The sequence below is a fragment of the Phalacrocorax carbo genome, chromosome 5 (assembly GCF_963921805.1).
Source record: "Phalacrocorax carbo chromosome 5, bPhaCar2.1, whole genome shotgun sequence".
Taxonomy (NCBI): domain Eukaryota; kingdom Metazoa; phylum Chordata; class Aves; order Suliformes; family Phalacrocoracidae; genus Phalacrocorax; species Phalacrocorax carbo.
Window position 1 is genome coordinate 6,646,487 of NC_087517.1, and position 20,664 is coordinate 6,667,150.

The window sequence follows — 20,664 nt, forward strand, 5'->3', positions numbered from 1 at the left end:
AATAAACAACTTCTAAAAGAATCACTGCAAGACTTCCTTTTGTTAGGGGAAAAGAAACTACTGAATATTCTGTAAAAAAATCAAGAGATCTATGAAAATAAACAGGGCTGGCACGTAAACAAACACACTTTGAGGGGCAGCAGTTTTGATTCAAACTTTGTGATGGATGCACAGTAGCTCTGCTGCATTTGGTTTTATGGGTACATACTTCAGGCGAGTCTGACCTGTGGCGTGAATATTTGCAAGCTTAACTCGGGCTTATTTCTGAAAACCCATGGGGGTGTTGGTTTTTCACCATTTCTTTTTCTCTTTTTGACATTTCTTGCTGTCATGATTCTAAATATGTATTTAAAAGTATGTGAAGTGCACATTATACTTGAACATCAATTTATATTGTAATTAAAATGCTCATGCATATAGTAAACTAACTTTAAAAAACCATATATTTTCAAAGATCACAAGGCTTTGGAACCTCCAAACATTACTTGACTTCTGAGAAGAGATTCAGATGTTAATCTAAAACTAGTCTGAGGTCAGGGACAAAGGGTTAAGGTTTCTGGTTCTGATTCAGATACCATGAAAGTCTAGATAACTAAAATCTTTATGCTACCAATCATCCAATTTTATGTATTTAATTCCAATTTTGATCTTTTCCCAGTGTTTGCCTTGAAAATTAGCCCAATTCTAAACTGAATCTGAACATAAGAGGATAAACCCCCCTTTAAGTGGTTATTAGCAGTATCCAATTGAATTAACTTGAATTAACTTATTTAATCATTGTCCTTTTTCACCCTTTCCAGCTCCCGAGTGCTCCCCGGAGGGACACCGCGTCCTCCGCAATCCCTACCGCAGCACCAGGTTTGACTCGCTGGAGCTGCAGCGCACGGCGATTCAGGACCTGGTTTGTGACCACTCCTTGCCACCAGCATGGTACCGTTTCATGATCGACAACAGGCCCGCGGAAATGCCGACGAGATGTGTTGAAGTCAGTAAAACTTAAGCACTAACCCTGGTGAACTTGAATAAACCCTTTGATGTAATTTTCCTTTCCAGCCACCTCTATACTCTCGTAGCCACTAGGCTGCAATGGGGATAGGTGAGATGTCATGGGAAAACCACTTTTCCCATAATAATAGTACCATCATATCCAAGGACAGTAGCCAGAGACCAGGATCCCTCTGGACTGGGCATTATTCAAATATAAACCAAGGTGTTTTCCAACTCTAAAGAGAGATCCTTAGCCATCCGTACATGTAACTGTAAGTTATACTTTTTTCAAGCAATTCTATAGCTTTAAGAATGGATTCTGGAACCTGACTCTTTCCCCATATAATTTATTGTGAATTAGGAGTACGTCCTTATTATGAAATCAGAATGGAAAAATCAGAAAAATGAATATGAAAAGAGATTCTTTAGTGATACAGAAGGAAAGGCTAAATTTGAGTCTTTTTCCACTATTACCATTTCTTGTATTATTTCATTTCGTAAGTATGCTAATGGATTTCTAGAGCAAAACTGCTCCAGCACATAAGACTACTCTCTTAAAAAGACAAAACAATAATTATCTGTTTTTATGTGTGTTTAATATGTATGACAATAACGTTTAACTTGCCATCATTGCTACCACAGCAACTTGAGACCCTCACTAAAGTCACTGCCATCTCAAATAGCCCAGCTGCAAGGGTTAGCATAATTTCAAATGCACTGTTAAACAAAATTATTCAGAAAATAATAAACTAATTACCATAAACTACTTTAAAGATGAAATATTCAACCTAGAGTGCCAGGAAGTTTAATATTTGGCGATGCTACCCTAGCTGGAGAACTTTCTCGATATTAGCAAACAACATTTCATATCCATTCAGAACGGACCTGTGAACTCTTCACAATAGAAGTGTATCTTAATAATCTGATGTTAAATGAAATGTTAAGAGATAATTGTTACTTCTGTGGGTTTTCTAACTCTCTGCATACACAAACCATAAATCCTATTAACGTGAACAAATTGGCATGATTATTATTGAAATATTAATTTCATGGCAGGTCATTCCTCAATATCCCAATGCATTATGAAGTTTATTTTTACAGGTTACTCTATAAGTGTCTCTATATGCTATAAAATTATTTAATTCACAATTGCATTTCAGCAATTTCGAGTATGTAGTACTGCTTGACTGTATGAGACTTCTTTCCAACCATACATGCTTTATTTTTATTCAGGTTTGTAGAGCTATATTCATTACCTTAGTTTCGTATCTTGTAACATAATTTTTGCTGTTGGTTTCTCCATTATCCTCTGGATAACAGTAAATCTCTGCTTTGCCATGCTGATGAAGGATTACATCTGTTAGATGTCACAACTGGAAGAATGCGTTTCTTTTAGATCTTCACCTTCTAAATCTGCCTCTGTGTTCTATCTCTTCCACTTAATTAAATCATTGTTTAATTTGGTTTTCCATTTAATTTCAGCAAAACCTCTGGAACAAAATAATTTAAATTAATAACTGCACAGCTTCAACTCCTTAATAAGCAGTTATTATTGAACATTACAGCCTGGCTGGAGTGAGCTGATTTTAATTAAACAAGTCAAAGACAAAATCCTGAACAGACAGAAGAGAAAAGAGACTAAATAAAGCCTGACAATACAGCTGGAGTGTTAAAAAGTACATTACTCCAGCACCTTGTAAAATGGATGCCTGGTGATAACCTGTTGATACCGGCCAGATACAATTAGCTGCTTATCGATGGATAAGATTAACTTCTTAATTCAAAGTAATAGTAGGTAAGGACTCCTGTCATCCAATTGAGCTCAAAGGGATTTAAACCATAATGGAGATTTAGAGGTCCTGCCCAGCTCGGGAGAGAATGGCGGCAGGACGAAGGGCACGTGCTGGGTGGGCACGAGGGAGGTGAGCGCCCTGACCCGTCCGCGGTGCCAGGGCAGGGGTAGCTGTCTCCTTCAGACACACTCTCAAAGCCTCTATTCTGAATCTTGCCACAAAAAAAAAAAGCTCCACAGTAAAAATGTGGCCCTGTCTGAATATTGTTTCATAACCACAGAAAGTATTATATTTGACCGAGAGCAGAACCAAGTCACATAGAGAAGTTATGAGAGCCTCAGCCTGCAACCATGTCACATCTAGGAGGCACATTTTTGTCATGAAAAACAAATAACAACTCTTTAAAAGCTGCTGCCCATCCATTAATAAAAAAAAAAAGAGAAACAAAGGGAAAAAAGGCAGAACAAAAACTTAAAAGCTTTTATGTCAAAAAAGACTGAAAATATGAATTGTATTCCTGAGCTCTCCATCCCCTGAATCCAACTGCTGTCCGTAAACTTATTCCTCCAGTGACAAAATATTTTTGATTGAAACAACTTTCCAGTTTAGGCATTGCCTGCTGAATTTCTCCAGGGGGTAACGAATGATCCTGACCTTCCTCCCTCTATTTCTTCCTCGCCTCTCCCCCTGTGCTCCCAAAGGAGGCCCAGCAATTACTGGATCCTGGGCATGCACTTTTGGCCACAGCCACCTCCCCATCCAACAGCAAATTCTAGCAGAAAAGCAACACAAACTTGCAAATTTTATATTCCAAGGTATTGAGGCTGCTGCCTACAGATCACAAACGATAGTTTGTTCTTCCAGAACTGCCAGATTCACTGTGAAAGGAAAAAAACACTAAAGGAAGAAAGCATAGGGAGGCTTTTACTAAGATTAAGGCACTGTACTAAGAGCAAGAAACAATGCACAGACATGGCCAGACCCAGTAGTAAAATGACCTTCAGAGGAAGAACAAAAGTGACATAAAAATTAAAGCTCAACAGAATAATCTATTAAAAATACAGAGAAGTATTTAACAGTCAATATAGGAAAAACATACATCAGTTACAGAAATAACTGTTATTTTAATTCAGGCTTCTGAATTAAAATAATATAGGATATACACATACATCTGTATATATGTACATATGGGCAAGCCCCAGGAAAAGAATGACTACTAAAAAGAAGTGAGAGAAAACACAACCTGCTAATGCTATCGAAGGTCTGCTCTACAGTCAGATAAAAGATCAATCCGTGGATTACAGAAAAGCAGTGCATGCTGCTAAGCACAATGCAAATCCAGATGCTAAGGACAGGCAGGCCTTGCAACGCTGGCTCACAGCTCACCATGAAGCCAGAAAAATGGCTGGAAATGCTCTTCTTCCCTTCATTTACATGGGAGTGAAAAAGCATAGATTATACGCCGCAACCTTAAGGAAAAACAACAATTAAGAATTTGATTATGCAAATAGTAATTGGTTCTGGAGCCAGCAGTAATACTTGTGATAACACATGCATGAGTCAAATTCATTACTTCTCAAAGCAATGCTAATATTTCCACCTTCGCGTAGTCAATTGCAAACAGCAAAAACAGCTAAAAAGAAAGGTATTTAAACCAGAATCACTACTAGAACCACTGTCACTATCAAACACACGTCCTCTGAAACGGAGGATTTGTGGTACCGTATTCTTTGAGCAGAGAGATTAATACAGATGTTACCGCACTGACCACAAAAGTCTCTGCACACCCACTGCCAAGGTGAGACACTGGTGTCACTGGTCTCCAGATCTTCTGAAATGTCACAGCGCCTCATTGGCCAGCAGTCCTGCCACAACACCCATCAGTTCAAACGGCCCAGATGTATGGGTCAGCATTTATATATGTATGCATACAAAAATATGCGTACTACCCGGACGGATAGGCACGTACCAGGTGTGCACATGGACACACACATGCACACACAGGCATATACGTGCACAGCACCGCAGCCCGTCAGCTCAAGATCAGCCTCTCAGAGCAGCCACTGCATCACTCTTGGTTTCCTCCCAGTCTTAAAGCAACTCCTCTTCAAAGTTCACCTTCTGCATTCCGGTTGGCATGCACGGCAGGAGCCTCCAAGTGACCTTCGCACCACAGCAGCGGTCCCCCTGCCCCAGGCGCTCATCCTTGCCAGCAGCTGGTTGTGGTCATCTGGAGGGAAGGGCAGGAGCAGGGCAATAGTTTCCGCTTTGCACATTACCAATCCCCAGCAACCCCTGGTTCAGGGGCTTCTGGATTCAGACATGGGTTGTATGAGACTTGAAAGGGGTTTCTCTCCCACGAGCCAGTGCAGTCACTGTAACCTTTTAGCATCCAGACTCCTGCAGCAAGGATTTCTACAGCAGCAAGGTTAGTTATGGACATGACACTCTGTTTTGGAAATGCCCAGTAACAATACCTGTCTGTGATGGTATATATCAAGATTACTTCCTATATCCTTCTTCAGGAATTTCATTCTCTAAATGAGCAAAAACATCTCCAAATTTCTATGCAAATGTGGTGTAAGAAGGACATGTTATGCACTCGGGGCTGGTGTTTTCTCAACGGTTGCATTTTTAAGAATATAAATTTACTTTTATATATATACTAGGCTCAAACAGAGGATTAAATGCTAATCTTTGGTGTGTAAAACAAGGTCATGTTAAAGCGTGTCAGATCTAACCTGCCTATGATGCTGAATATTGTAGCCCCTGGAGAAGATTATTTACTTTTTCCCACACTCAGTTTAATTTCCTCCTCTACTTAACCTGTTGTAGAACATTTTATTCTCACAGTCAAAATACAATAGCTCAAGTGCATACTATTAATTTTTTATTTTGTTTCAATTTTTATTTTCCTCTGAATCCAATCCTTCTTTGATTGCAATTGTTTTAAGAACTTAAAAGCAAGTGGCACTTTCAAGGTATTATTTCATGTTTTCATCTGCAATTCTCTTTGTCGCATGTATGCGTGAATACTCCAAGATCATAATGGTAGGTATGAAGAGGTTTTGTTTTTCTTGTTTGTTTTTCACGTATACAAAAAGCCTTCTGTAGAAATTACAATTACAGCCTTTACCGTTCATAAGCACGTACTTAAAAGAAACACAAGACAGGCACCGGTTTAATTGCTACTACAGATATTCCTGACGTAAACTGATTTCTGTGGAGTTTGGCCCTAGATTGAAATAAAAAAATCTTATTTACTTTACCTTACTAGAAAGAAATTCAGAAAAACTAAGACAAAGTAAAGCTTTGACTGGTTAACAGATGTAAAATCACAATGCTTTAACTGCCAACCACCAGTATACCAAAAAGCATTCCATCTCCATCTAACTAAAACAATGCACTTCTCACATATGGTGCTACTTATTTTTAACAGCATAATTTCAGTGCAATACCCAAGTGACAAGAACAATCAAGCTTGATTTCTTTGTGCAATTATAAAGAACCTTACAGTGTTCAATCAAACTAGTTCATTCTCCAAACCCCAACTAAATGGAAGGAGACATCATTGGATTAAATAACAATGGCTTGTCCCATTGTTTTGGCAAAGGGGGAAGAAATTTGATTTTTTTTCATTTAGGTTTTATGAACTGAATTATTTAAACGATTAGTTGGTGTCTAATTATGAATCAAAAATACTTAATGAATGCTTACCTGCCACATAGCGGTGTTGTGAAAATTAATTAGGTAAGGTTTATAAAATGCTTTGAAGATTAAAAACACCAGTTAATTATAACTGGATAAAGTATGAAAGGATACTGAGCACTAAAGAAGCCAGGCAACAGCCTAAAAACTCCCTTTTGTGTTAGGTAAGTTCTCCTTTGTGCAAGCTGTGTCCTTGGATACCTAATGTAGATGCACTAAATGACCTAAATTTGAGGTTTACAACGATATAGTTTACTTCACTCACTTGCCATTACATTGACCAGTTGCAGGTCCAAGTAAACATGTCAACTGAAGTGACCAAATGCTTGTGATCTCTTATATGGAGTGTTAATCAGACATCCACTGCCGCTCACCATCAAGGGCACTGCTTAAAGACGTGTGGGTGAGACAGGATTTGTAGGGAGAGAAACTAGTTCTCATTAGGCCTACCAATATACTCAGGAATAAATGGATGGTCTGTGGGCACACATGTGTTTCCCAGTGTCGCTGGTATTGTAGCTTACTTTTCTTCCTGCTGTCTAGCTTTCATTTCGAGTGAGAAACGCAGATATTTTGCACGCCACAGCAATAGTGATGCCATCCAGCCTACATTACGCAGATCACCGGGAGAACCCCAGCAAAGCCATGGTCTGATCCTCACCGCTGGCTTCCCAGCAGACGAGCTCCTGCCTGCAAGAGACTTGCAGAGTTTGCTCTTCTGTGGAGGCAGCTGTATAATTCCTCTTCTTCGTTTTGGAAATGCTGCTGAATTATGGTGTAAGATTCCCACAGCTTTATGCTATTCTTAGGGCAGCAATGACTGCAGTTAGTGCAGGTAAATGCTATATCCTAAATGCCGATCATTTACTACTCCTGACTTCAATTTTCGGGTTGCTCTCCCAAATGACTGCTACAAAATTTAATGCTAATTATGCCACAGCTGGGATTTGAAAATTTTGGGTCTTTGAAGTCTCTTCCCCTAGACTATTTTGGTTTTAAGATTTTTTTTTCTTCGGGTTTTTTTTCTGTTCTTAGCTGTACCACTGGTTGAAAACATGAGTATACATTTGCCCTTGCCTTCCCAGGTCTGTTTTCTGATTCACAGAGGCCTCATGCAGCAAATCCTTTTGGCTAGCATGGGGCAACTTGCCTGACTCAGACAGCATGGAGCTCAAAGCAGAAAATAAATGCATGTATGCAATAAGGCTGCCAGGAGAACTGAAATATTTGATTTATAACAAAATTCTTCCTCGACCAGCCTGTAATACTGGATCACAGTTTGTTACAATAACTTGCTTTCTCACAGTCTGACTTTTCCTGGGTGCAAAGTCAGACAAAAGGGTTCATTACTGCTTGTAATTTGTGCACATTACATAATAAACTATTTTGCTCAAACTGTTTCAGTGCAAGATTTGCCAGAACAAATCCGGGGTGTTGCAGATCACAGCGGGGGGTTATCAGAAAGCCTGCACACAACGCTGGTGGCTGACGTCAGTGGTGCTAATCCGTACTTTCTCGAGCACTGAAATGGCTCACAGAGTTGTGGCGAGGGTAAATACAAAGAGGGAGAAAATCACCGTCGTCTTATTTCAGCATTTCATTTTTTTCCTCTATGTATTAACAGGGGATACAGACCCACTTTTACGTACAGATCACATTTTGACTTTTTTCACAGCCAGGCTGCACTTGCATCTGTCTTTTTATCTACATGGCCCATAGCACAGCAGATAGATGGATGTCTCATTAATGAATTTATCTTTTCAGCACTACTGCAAGGCAGAGAAGTACTATTACCACCACAGCCACATCTACCTCTGGTTTAGAGATAAGCAAGCAAGGTGCACAAAGAGTGGCAGATTTGCCCAAGGTCGGACAGCAGCCAGGGAAACTGAGGCACTGCGTGTGCTGATGTACTGGGGCCAGTTACACTAGTATAAGGCAGAAGCAAATGGATACAAGAGCTTATTCTGAGCAGCAAAGGGTCTTCTACAGAAAACTGTAAGAGCATTTTTTTTCAGTTTACTCATCCATGGGTGCAAATGTTCCACGAGACACGGGAGCTTACATGAGATTGTGTTGCCTCAGAGTAATGAAGGTCACTTTTCCACAGCTCAGTGTCAGGAAGCAGCGGCAACAGCCCTCTGCAGTGGGTGTTAGCAGCACTGAGAATGCTTCCCACGGCATGAGCGGTGCCGGCATCCCTCCTCCTTCTGGTGCCAGCCGTGGGGTCAGCTTTGCAGGGGAGCGCCCCGCGAGGGATGGGTAGGCTGTGCTGTGTTTCCTTACCAAAACGTTTTGCTTCAAGGCTTTCTGTGAGCTTGCGCACACCCATTGAGCTCCAGTGCTCATTCATCTCTTCTGCTCTGTGCCCCCTGCTCTAATTCTTCCCAGCTTGTTGGGGCTCAAAACACCTGCTAGGTACGCTCACAAATATCTGTATTTTACACTAATTTAAAAAATAATGATTCATTGCACCAATCTATACTCACACATACAGAGGCACTGAAGTCAGCAGTTACCTGGAGTAAGAGGAAATTCAAGGTGCAAGTATCTCATCAAGAACATACCATGAGTATGAAGCAGAGACCACTGAGCTCCAGTTGCCGTCCTCCTCTCTGCCCGCATCCTTCTTCCTCTGCCTACAGTACTTCTCCTCTGGATGATGTTTGCTCCACTCTTCTGTGTCATTACAAGTGTATGCTCACAAACGTGCTTTGGAAGCACATTACTTCAGATCAGATCTTGCTCTCTAGGTCAGAAGTTCACCAAGATACAAGAACTTCCTGACATCTGCATTTTTGTCCAGCACAGAAAGCACTGGTGTCCCTTAAAGCTGTAAATAAATAAACAGAACAAATCCCTTAAGAAGTTACACACAACAGGGCTTTTAAATAAAGGAAGGGAAAGGATCATCTAACGTTCTACGTAAAAGCATTTCCATGTTGATCTCCTCTTCTCCTTCGCTAGCACACTGCCAGCACACTGCACCTCCCCGGGGACCTGCTGCGCTGGGCGAGCTCCAGTGCCGCCCACAAGGACACCGGGGGCACGGGCACCCGAACGGGAGGGCAGGGTCACCCCTCTGCTCAGCCACCGCTGCATTTCTGGGGGAAAAAAGACTCTGGACAATTTTAGTGTTGTCTCTCTGGAATCCTTGGTTTCAGAAGCCTGACAATTACTAGCTCCAAATGGAAATCATGCTTTATTTTCTTCAAACAACTCTCTCTTTCTGGCTGTGCAGCCCCCACTCCCCTGTCCCCACTTTCTGGCTTGTATAGCTCCCAGGTAAAATTCAGACTACAGGAGGGCACTGATGCGTGACTTAATAAATTTATCCTTTGACTTTCACCGCTTCTCCTGCTGTCACAAACAACTTTTGATCTTAAAAAGTGAAGCAGCAAATCTGAGCCAATGGGAAAAAATGGTGAGGTTTTTTTCAACACGTATGTAGCACCAGCAGGAAACGTGTCCCCAGAGTGGGACTATTAGAGATAGTTTATTATTGCTGGCTGAAGAAATGCAAAGCAAAGGCAGCAGTCACGCTCTGCGGAATACGACACCTATCTCAGAGTAAATTATTGTCAGTATTTCATAATAATTTTCAAACCTTAGCTCAAATATCTGTATGCTTTGCGTATTGGCAAATGATAGGTAACAGCACAGAGTAAGAAGTTACCACTGTAATTGGCTATGTATATTTTATTAGGCTTATATTATGCTTAACCTCATCACTGAGGTGCTTAAATTAAAAACAGCTTTGGATAATCATGTCCCTTTAGTCAGCAGGAAAAGTCTGGCAGGTAGGACGGGCAATTCGGTTCTGAGATGCCTGAACATCCATCTGTAAGTTGGGAAAGGTAAATCTGGTGCAGCCTCTCCCAGACATGACGCAAAATGCTGTAGTTTAAGTCATTTACGACCAACCCCCTCTGCTTTGAGATTTCCTGTGTTCAGGGGATTCAGGGATTTAGTGGAAGCTGTTAATAGATGGAAACCTGAAAGTCAATAACCCCAGAGAATTTGATCAAATAATGTATAACCTGCATATGTATTTCCCTTTAAGAATGAGGGAGAAGGTCAAGCCCCAAAGAAGTGTCCAGTACGTGCGGGAGGGGTAGGCCAGAAGCTCTCAGGACAAAGAGAGCTGAAGCTGTAGCTGTTTTGGAGGAACATACTGGTGTGTGGTGCTCTGAGCAGAGCGGTGTCTTGCTTCAAGGTGGACCTAACATCTTCTTGTCCCTTGTGCTCTGACAGCCTTTGCTTTCTTCTGCCAGAGATGAAGCATGGGTGGGAATGGCCAGCTGAAGTGGCCCAAAGTGTGCTTTCCAATGAAGGGATCTAGCCTGTTTACATGCTTTCATCTTTTTCATACAAACCAACCAAAAGTAGTGAAAAACACTTTGGAATCCAGTTGTTGTGCTCTTTAGGAATTTTATCTGTGTAAAGCAACCTCTCGAAATGGAGCAAGACATTTTCATGCCCACCTACACAGCTTTTTCACCGACCCTCCAAATTCACCACACTCAAAATCTTGGGTTTTAGTGATTCTCCGCAGAACCCTACTGCATTTGCTGTAAACAGTTTCTTTTGTGTGCATCCTCAGATGAATAAATGCGGGACACAAGCTCCGGTGTGGCTGTCGCTGAAGTCCGAATCTCTGCCAGTTCCTGGCGAGAGCAAGCGGCTCACGGCCTGCGCTACCTGGCAGGTCTTCTTCGGCGGCGCCAAGGACTGCTGCTTGTTTCGGATACCTGTTGCCGTCAGGAACTGCGGCGAATTCTTTGTGTATCTCCTGCAGCCTACTCAAGGATGCATGGGCTACTGCGCGGAAGGTGAGGCTCAGTAAAGTATTTATCAATAAGATTGCATATCACACAAAATGGCTGCGTGTTCAAGGGTCCTGGTATTGCAAAACAAATCTCGGTGACCTTGCGAGTCAAGCGTCACTCCCAGTAAGATGCAGACCATGGAGAAAATAAATCAGCGGCAGTCCAAGGTGTTCCTGAGGAATAGCTATTATTACCAGTGCAAATGTAATCTGGTGTGTGTTACTGAAGTGTTCTTTGCTTGGTTACAATTAACGTGTAACCTTTCCTACTGCCTTTGGCTCCAATTTGGCTCGAAGCTGCACAGCTAGTGAGCAGAGGCATCTTGGTTTTACTGAGGCACTGTATCCAGGATACTACATCTAAGCTCTCTTCTTATCTTCAGTAATACAGTATCCCCAAAAAAAGATAATTCTGAAACTGTAGAAGGAAAATAAACCCAAACTGATAACATATTTTTCATGACATTTATATAATTACTCTCATCAGAAATAATTTTCAGCTTACTACAAGACATCTAACCTCTGTTCAGTAGCTAGGAAACAAAGGAATAGCGGAAAGCAATTGCTCAGTCAGTTAAACCTTCTGAACTTCGGAGCAGGTTCAGGTGCATATAGATTTAGTCAGAGAAGACAATCCTTTCTCAAACAGAAAAAATTACCTTTATACTTTCATTTCAGTATTTTTGGACAGCGACGTGACACACAGAAACTAGGGTTATCACCCTTCAATCAGGTGAAATTCTAGCTTAAATAAATTTTAAAGAGATATCTATTATCTTATCTTTATCAATATTTTAACATTTCCACATGAAGAAGACAGAGGAAAAAATGCTCAAAGAAAGTGAGATTAATTCACTATTTGAAATAAAAATATTATCCATTAAAATAAATGAAGCTGCTCTTTAATTTCCATGATTCTTTCTCAGAAATGACTTTATAACTGAATACAGTCTTTTTTTTTCAGTTTAAGATTGGCTTTTTTTTAAACTGTAAGATTTCCACTTTTCCTATTTGAAGAACTTTTTACCAATACCTTTTGGGTGATTAGGTTTGCCCTTTCTGTTGATCCGTACCTGTTTAGCAATGTAAATCTGCCTGCAGTTTTTCATAAAAGAAAGTTTATCCCTCCCCATCTATCCCAAACCTGACCTTCTGCATTTTTCGTACCACTACTGTTGAAGCTTTCACCTTTTTTCTGGGCTTTTTAGTGAGGTCCAGCTCTCCCGAGTCTTTAACTTCTTGTTTTTAGGACGTTTTTGCAATATCATGCATCAGATTGAAAACACCCAAAGCTGAAGGGTTTTATTAGGGATTGTTATCTCATTGTCTTAAATTCAGCTGTGAACGTCGCACCACGGGAGCCTCCACGCAGCCCCAGAGCCGGGTCCGGCTGGCACCATCACAGCTTCTTGCCGGGGTTGATCCCCGAGCCCCATCCGCTGGAGGCTCGGGAACAGGACACTGATCAGCACTTCTGAGCCGCTAAACAAAATGAATTTAAAGCTTCATAGCTTGGCAGAAAGGACGCGGCTGGGAAAAGCAGCGTACATGCTTGCAATTCTGCTCACATCCTCCCGTGAGCTGATCTCCTAACTTTGTCCTTCTGGAATAATTTCTTGCAGGAAGTCATGATGCGAGCCACAGTTTGAGGCAGCTTCTCTTAGAAAAAAAAGAGAAAAGCATATAAGCAACTGGCCCTTATTAATATTTTAAGTAACTTGCTTCATTTTCTTACCTCTTGTTATTTGCCCTGGACAGATGTTAACATATCAGTTCTTTATTCTGCTATAACAGCCTCATACCTTTTTCCCTTGGGCTTCCACAGTATTTTCTACACTCCTCCAAAAAAGTTCCTTAATTTATCCTTTCAAAGCATCTGAACCAGCTTCATGTTCCGTTTGAGGCTGGGTCTCTAGAGATGAAAGAACATCACCCTACAGTATTATACATCTTTTTGTTTCTACTTTCTAGGTGATTTTAACAGGAAGAAAAGTTTCAGACTTCATTACTTGTTGAAGCCTATAGAAAGCGGGCTGTATTTTTAGAGCAGCGGCATTATTCTGGGCAGAGGCAGACTATATTGAGCAGACTCAACCTAGGTATGTCCCAGAACAGCCTGGAAAGGATCTTCACAGCACGGCAATATGGCCTGGGTGCTCTCTGAGAGTCAGTTTACCTCTGCAACATAATTATTTCTCATATCTCTTCTGTACTTATGGCAAAAACTTGGATCAAAAGGCTGTGCTTCAGGGGAATGCAAAGCTGATGGCCTTTGCCAGAGCAATTAATTTCTATTACTCTGAATGCTTCATTTCAATAACATTTCTCTTACTGCAAAATAATAATTAAAAAAAAAAACGTCAACTATTATAACAAAAATAGGTAGTCGGTACACAATTAACAATTTTTACATTTCGTATGCAATACATTTTCTTACATAGTTAATAAGCAAATCACAAGAATATCAAATAGCATTTCTCCCATGTTTAGTTATATTGAAATCTTCTTGAGTGAGCAATTGCAGTATTAAAATAACATTTTGTGTTACATCCTTCTTTTGTTTTCTTCTTCCAGACAAACTCACAAGCTTGGCTTTGCAGCCAGTGATAACTCCCGAGCTTGTGCGAGGTCGTGTCCACCTGAAGTGCACTTTCAGCCACCCCTCCTCCAAGCTGCCTCTGCAATACACGGTGGTCTGGTCGCGCCTGTCCACCCACGGCAAGAAAGAGCAGATTCAGCGTGACACCACCCTGCAGGCATTTGCCTACGTCGAGATGAACGGTGCAAATCTCAAATTGGGAGACACGGTAATGCTGCCCTGCCTTCAGCAAAAAAGGTCAAACACTCAGGGGGATCAAATTTTTCTCTTAAACCTTTGTTGTGTTTTTATTAGTGCTGGTCCTCATTCATTATACTCACAACTGTTTCACATCTGGATTATTAAATAGCATTTACCAGATTCAGGATCTGTAACATTTCTTTGAATTGCAGTGAGTTCACGGAAGCTATCCATTTTACTATTTTCTAAAGGTAACTTGAATACTTGCACTTACATTACAGCTCGAATGCCACAAAGTTGGCATGTAGATACATGTGCCTGAGCCAATTTTTGCTTAGTATTTCTTTGTACCTTGCAGCAGGAAGAATTTGCAGCAGAGGCAGATTCAGCTATATGCACTCAGTAATTTTTATACTCATGGACCAGAGACACAATAACATCTTTTCACAGACAAGAAAGACTGTACATTTTAAAATAGAGGGAGGTTTATTTTATGGTCTTTTTCATGGTGTTCTGCCTCTCAGATTCCAAATTCTTGGTTCAATAGCATACTGAAAGATAGAGTTCATTACAAAACAATCTTTAAGAAGTATATTTGATGGCTTACATAGCAACACAGATCTAATTTCAACAACAACAAACAGAAGCCAATACAAGATGTGAAAAAAATTGACTTGTGTATGAATTCATGGCCTTTCATGGTACAGAAACAAGACTTTTAAAGTTAAATTAGGTTCATAACTTTTATAGGCAGAGAGCCATTAGTGATGCTACAACGAACTGAAAGAATAAACAGGAATAATGGCCTTGTGTTAAAAGTAGGTTGGAAATAGCCTTGGCATTTTGCAGCTCTTCTTTGAGATATTTAAGATATTTAAGAAATGTGAATAAGCTTTTTCCAGTTCTTGAAGGGGTGAGTCATTTATAACAGTAGCACAATCTAGATAGTTTTTCTCATTTCTCCTCATAATTATGCCTCCTGAGTTCAGAATCTGACTGATGCTGCCCTCATATTATAACGTGAGGCAGACAATTCTGCCAGCTTAAGACAAGTTTGTGTTACAAAGATATTTTCATCAAAATAATTTCGCTTGCAATCACTTCAAATCTAGTTTTAACAATCCTGAGGGATTCAGAGAAAATATACTTCTGTTAACTAATAGCGTCACCAAATCTTTATAAGACCATTTTTATTATATTAAGTTTTCAGTAAGCCCTTCTTTGTCCTCTGCTGAAACCCACATGTTTAATTTAGCTGGTTTAGTGAGACTAAAATGTTCTCTTCCTTGCTAGATTTTTTTTGAATGTCTTCATGGCCTATTTGACTAATTATAATTATCCATAAATCATTACTGGTGAAAAGCAAGCAATGAAGCCTCACCTGTACCCAGGAATTCAGTTTTACATAATAAAGATTAAAAAAATCATTTCACCATGTTTGCCATCCCTCTCTGGGTGTCTAATAAGAGTCACAAAGGAGCAGACTCTCCTTCAGCATCCAGGGGCGTAAATCTCAAGCAACTTAGAGAGCATTGGTACCACGCTACCGCAAAGGAAAGGTGATGACACTAAAGGTAGAGTCAAGCCGTGGGGACCAAACTCAGCTGCACAGAGGCAGTTTGTAACCTTCCACCCACCCAGGAAAGATACAGGTGGAAGGCTTTTTTCTCAGGCAGCTTTAAAGGAAGGCCAGATCCCCACTAATAAAAGCCATATTAGAGAGGAGACAATGAATTGGGGCCACTTTCCAGTTCTCTTTCCCTTTCTCCGTGCACAGCCCAGTGGTAGCATCCCCATCGCTGCGCACTGCTAGGGCACATGGATGACATTCAGGTCAGAATTTGTCCCCCAGGATGCAGAATTTGCAGCATTTTGAAAACTGCTTGCTTTTTTAAACCTACTCTTTGTCTATCTGCACATAGCCATTTGGTCTCAATGCTTTTATAGCCTGAAATCAGCATCTTCTCTGTTCATTTCCCGATAAAAAAACTACACCCAAGTGAGAAGATTTTTTTTTTTTAATCACCTTTTAGGTGATTGATATCTATGGGTTTTTTTTTTCATCTGTCAAAAAGTCTCCAGGTAATAGGTTAGTCAGATAATAAAATATCTATTGATACATTTTAATACACAGTCAAACCTTAGAGAAGTGTTGAGATTTACCGGCCAACATTTCTGAACTTGTATTGACTAAACAGCCAGTTATTTTTTAATAGCTACCATGTGTGCTTTTCTCCCCCATCTTTGGGCTCCAATTTTGTTATTTCAGACAGTAATGGTGGCAGCATAATGTTCACGAAAATATTGCAGCCTTAAATAAATCTATAACATACCATTATTTCTATATAAATGCTGAAAGAAGCCTACTCCATCTGATATGAAAATCCTGGCATTCCTAAGCCTTATTTATGCGATAGTGACAGAGGTCATTTCATTCCTCGAGGCGCAGCCATCTATAAATTATAGCGGCACACTGTGAGTAATGAGTTATGCTAAGAAAGAAAGGTGTTTAGAAGAAAACCGTGCAGATTTTGCTAAGCACAGCAATCCAGAAGTTCATACAGCGAGGAGCAATTGTCACCATACATAAACAATGATGCGTATTGTAAAATAAAAATGTGTAAGTAAAACCGGCCTTTCCGGGCTCTGTGCTAGAAGTGGCTGTTTCACACGGCACTCTGAAACAGCAGAATAATATCCCCAGCCAAAAAGACTGTAAATTAGTGACTCAGTATAGAAAATAACTAATTTTCACTCACAAGGAAAGAGGAGTGAAATTTCCCCCGGCTGAAATACTAATCCCATCCCAACCACTGGACTTGACAAAACAACAGAAATAGGAAGACTTATTTGTAGGTCACACCTGGGTTTACAATTTCTCAACCTTCAGGTAGAAAATGAGGAGCATTCCCACAGAAGCAGGGCTCTGGATGGACTTGGACAGAGATTTTAAAGCAGAAAGGGTCAGAGTAATGATGAGCAAAACTCTGCAGCTGATAAGACACCTCGCTACTACCCTGGGAAAGTGTCTCTCCTTAGCAGATCAAAGACCTACAGTCAGCATCCACGTTCTCTTTGGCCAATTGGCAACTGGAAAGAGCTGCCTTCTTTATATATAGCCAGTAGCAGAGTGACTAGAGCTAGACATCCCGCAGTGTCAGGTCACACTGTTGTTCCCTCCCTTCTGCAGCCAACAGCCCACCACAGGGAGTGATTTGTGTTCAAGAACTTTAAGGTCTATTTTATTAATTCACTCAAAGTCAGATTCTCCCTGCTTTCCCCTTCCTGCTAACCATCTGGAAAGCCATTCCAGAGGCTTTGTTCCTACCCCTTTCTGCAAACACCTACAGCCAGATCATTTCTTTGAGCTAATGAGAACTATTTTTTTCCTCTGGCTTCCCTAGAAATGCCATCCTTCAGCTCTGCTCATCCTTTGCTCTTTTCATCAAGGCTGTAAACCACAGCTGCCTCCTGCACACACTCCCCAGCTCCCAGCAGAGTCACTCCTCAAGGCTTGTCTAACCCCATGCCATTAGCATTTAATAGAGCAGACAACGGCAGCTCAGAGGCCTCAATAACCATTGCAAGACACCCTCTCCCCTGGTATGATCGAGTTCCTGCTCAACCCTTCACCTGCAAGCCATGAGCGTGGCTGCGTGACTCTTGCCCTTGCAGCCCCAGCCTGCCTTTTGACATGGGTGACATAGCTAGGAGGGTAGATCCCATCCTGGAGTTAATAGTTAATCACCTTATGAGCAGCAAACAGCCTTCCCTGCCCAGTGAGTGGGAAGAAGTGGGGTATTGGGTTTGCGTGGCAAGGTTTTCATAGCGGGGGGGTTACAGTTGTGGCTTCTGTGAGAAGCTGCCAGAAGCTCCCTCATGTCCGACAGAGCCAACGCCAGCCAGCTCCAAGATGGATCCGCCGCTGGCCAAGGCCAAGCCCAACAGCAACGGCGGTAGCACCTCTGGGATGATGTATCACAACTGCAGCTGAAGAGAGGAGTGAGAACACGTGAGAGGAACAACCCTGCAGACACCAAGGCCAGTGAAGAAGGAGGGGGAGGAGGTGCTCCAGGTGCTGGAGCAGAGATTCCCCTGTAGCCTGTGATGAAGGTCATGGTGAGGCAGGCTGTGCCCCTGAAGCCCATGGATGTCCACGGTGGAGCAGATATCCACCTGCAGCCCATGGAGGGCCCCACGCCAGAGCAGGTGGATGCCCGAATGAGCTGTGACCCCATGGGAAGCCTGTGCTGCAGCAGGCTCCTGGCAGGACCTGTGGCCCCTGGAGAGAGGAGCCTGCGCTGGAGCAGGTTTGGCAGCAGGACTTGTGACCCCACAGGGGACCCACGATGGAGCAGCCTGTTCCTGAAGGACTGCACCCCATGGAAGGGACCCACGCTGGAGCAGTTCATGAAGAACTGCAGCCTGTGGAAGGACCCACGTTGGAGAAGTTCATCGAGGACTCTCTCCCATTGGAGGGACTGGAGGGACTGGACTCCCCACTGGAGCAGGGGAAGAGTGTGAGGAGTCCTGCCCGTGAGGAGGAAGGGGCAGCAGAAAGAGCATGTGATAAACTGACCACAGCCCTCATTCCCCATCCCCATCCCCCTGCACTGCTCAGGGGAAGGAGGGAGAGAAATTGGGAGTGAAATTAAGCCTGGGAAGAAGGGAGGGGCTGGGGGAAGGTGTTTTATTTTCTCATTACCCTACTTTGGTAATTAATCAAACTAATTTCCCCAAGTTGAGCCTGTTTTGCCTGTGACAGTAATTCCTTAGTGATCTCCCTGCCCTTATCTTGACCAACGAGCTGTTCGTTATATTTTCTCTCCCCCGTCCAGTTGGGGAGGAGCGTGATGGAGAGGCTTTGGTGGGCACCTGGCATCCAGCCAAGGCCAGTCCACCACAAGTGGGTATCCCTAAACAGTACTTTATGTTGAGAAGAGAGCTTCCCACAGGTGGCCAACATACATTACTGATTGGAGCGGCATCCCTGAATTCCCACACCTCTCATGAGATTGGATGTCCAGGTCAGGAAAGCACCTCCATCTACTTTTTAATCCAGACTTCAGGTCCTACTCAGATGTACCTGGCTGTATGTAGTCTTTGAAAAATCACTACCAGTAAAAGTAAATATTTCAACTTTAAACCATTACTTCTGTCACAGTGGAGTTTCTGGCACTACAATACAGCTCCAGGGCTTGCTGCAGAGATGGGAAATGGGTAGCTGGCCCTCCTAGCTGTGAGTTTGTTGCCCTTCCCAAGGGAGCATCCTACTGCCAGGGCATAAGCTGCAGTAGGAGAGGAAGCAGGGACCACAGCCAGGGACCAGCCCATGCATTTGCTTATTTTCTTTAATGACTGTTTAGGTAAAACACATGAGCGGACCCTGACGGGCAGTACTCCCTTCTGCCAGCTCTCCCTGTTTTGAGGACAAGTGCCGTTGCCCCTGGGATGCTGTTGGGATGGGTGGTAACACCATTTCTGCCAGTGCTTTGAGAAGCATGCAGCTGAGGTTGGCCTTTCTCAGAGCTCCTGAAATTATCTGGCAAACCTAGGAGCCCTCAGATGCCTACCTGAAGAACAGGGAAGGGTTTTGATCACAAAACAAGTATCTCCTGTTTTGCCTTAGGGAACCCAACTCCTTATCTGAGCACAGCTGGGAGTGGCTGATGAAACATGAGGCATGGCCATGCTGGATGCACCAGAAAGCATCCCACTCCGTGCCCCCACCTCTGCACGCATCACCTTTGAGACGGCAACAAACGTGAATGTGACTTTCTTTGAGCTTTTCTGTCTCTGCCCTAGGCCCCATGGCTCTCACTACATGCTCGAGCTGCCACAGATGATCCCTGCACTACATTCAGAAGTAATTAGGGGCGCAGAAAAGGGTGAAACTGGAGGCAGGTTTGTGTTCAAAATTAGTACAAACAACTGATTTGGGGGAGATTTGGATTCTGAGAGCTCTGAAAAAACTGCACATTTTGATGTGGAGTTCATCAGAGGTGAATTTGCCAGAGATGGTGGCAGGTCCTAGGATTAAAATACTCTGCCAAATTGTTTCCCAAAGCTACCCAACCCCCACCAAATTAATGACTGAATTCTGCTTTTAGCTAAATATGCTTCTCATCGAATTCACGGAAAAAGGAGGGAGGAATCTGATTGATTCCACATAAGGGTGGAAATCTGCTCCAACACACAGGAAAGGAGAAACTTTTTAGCTACCAGGGCCTTTTTCTATCAGAATTTTGTGCCTAAAAGTAGTTTTGCACCCTATGGGAAGATCTGCTGTGCACAGGGGAAAGGGAGCAGTTTGTGCCCAGAAGCAACCAGGTCGCCCTGTCTGAGGGCACCCTTACATTTCTGTCCCTTTAGAAGGGACAAAGAGAAATTGTAATTTGTTTTTTTTTTAACAGATCCAATGAGTTTGTGGAAAAATACTGTCTAACCTGTCACGGCCATCAGCATACTGCTGTCAGTGATGCTTTTATCTCTTTTCTTTAAAAAGGCTGCATCCTAAGAGAGGAGGTGGAGGGGAAGAAGAGAAAGAAAAAATTGATTACTGAACTGGA

General features: G+C 42.2%; 1 protein-coding gene across 1 annotated transcript in view; it reads left to right on the forward strand.

Moving 5' to 3' along the window:
• Positions 1-20,664, forward strand: part of LOC104051226 (von Willebrand factor D and EGF domain-containing protein) — a 183,996-nt gene that overhangs the window by 38,675 nt on the left and 124,657 nt on the right. Inside the window, exons 2-4 of the mRNA XM_064453234.1 lie at positions 801-985; positions 11,092-11,320; positions 13,891-14,123. Of these exons, the coding sequence (XP_064309304.1) occupies positions 801-985; positions 11,092-11,320; positions 13,891-14,123 (647 nt within the window). The remainder of the gene's footprint in view (positions 1-800; positions 986-11,091; positions 11,321-13,890; positions 14,124-20,664) is intronic.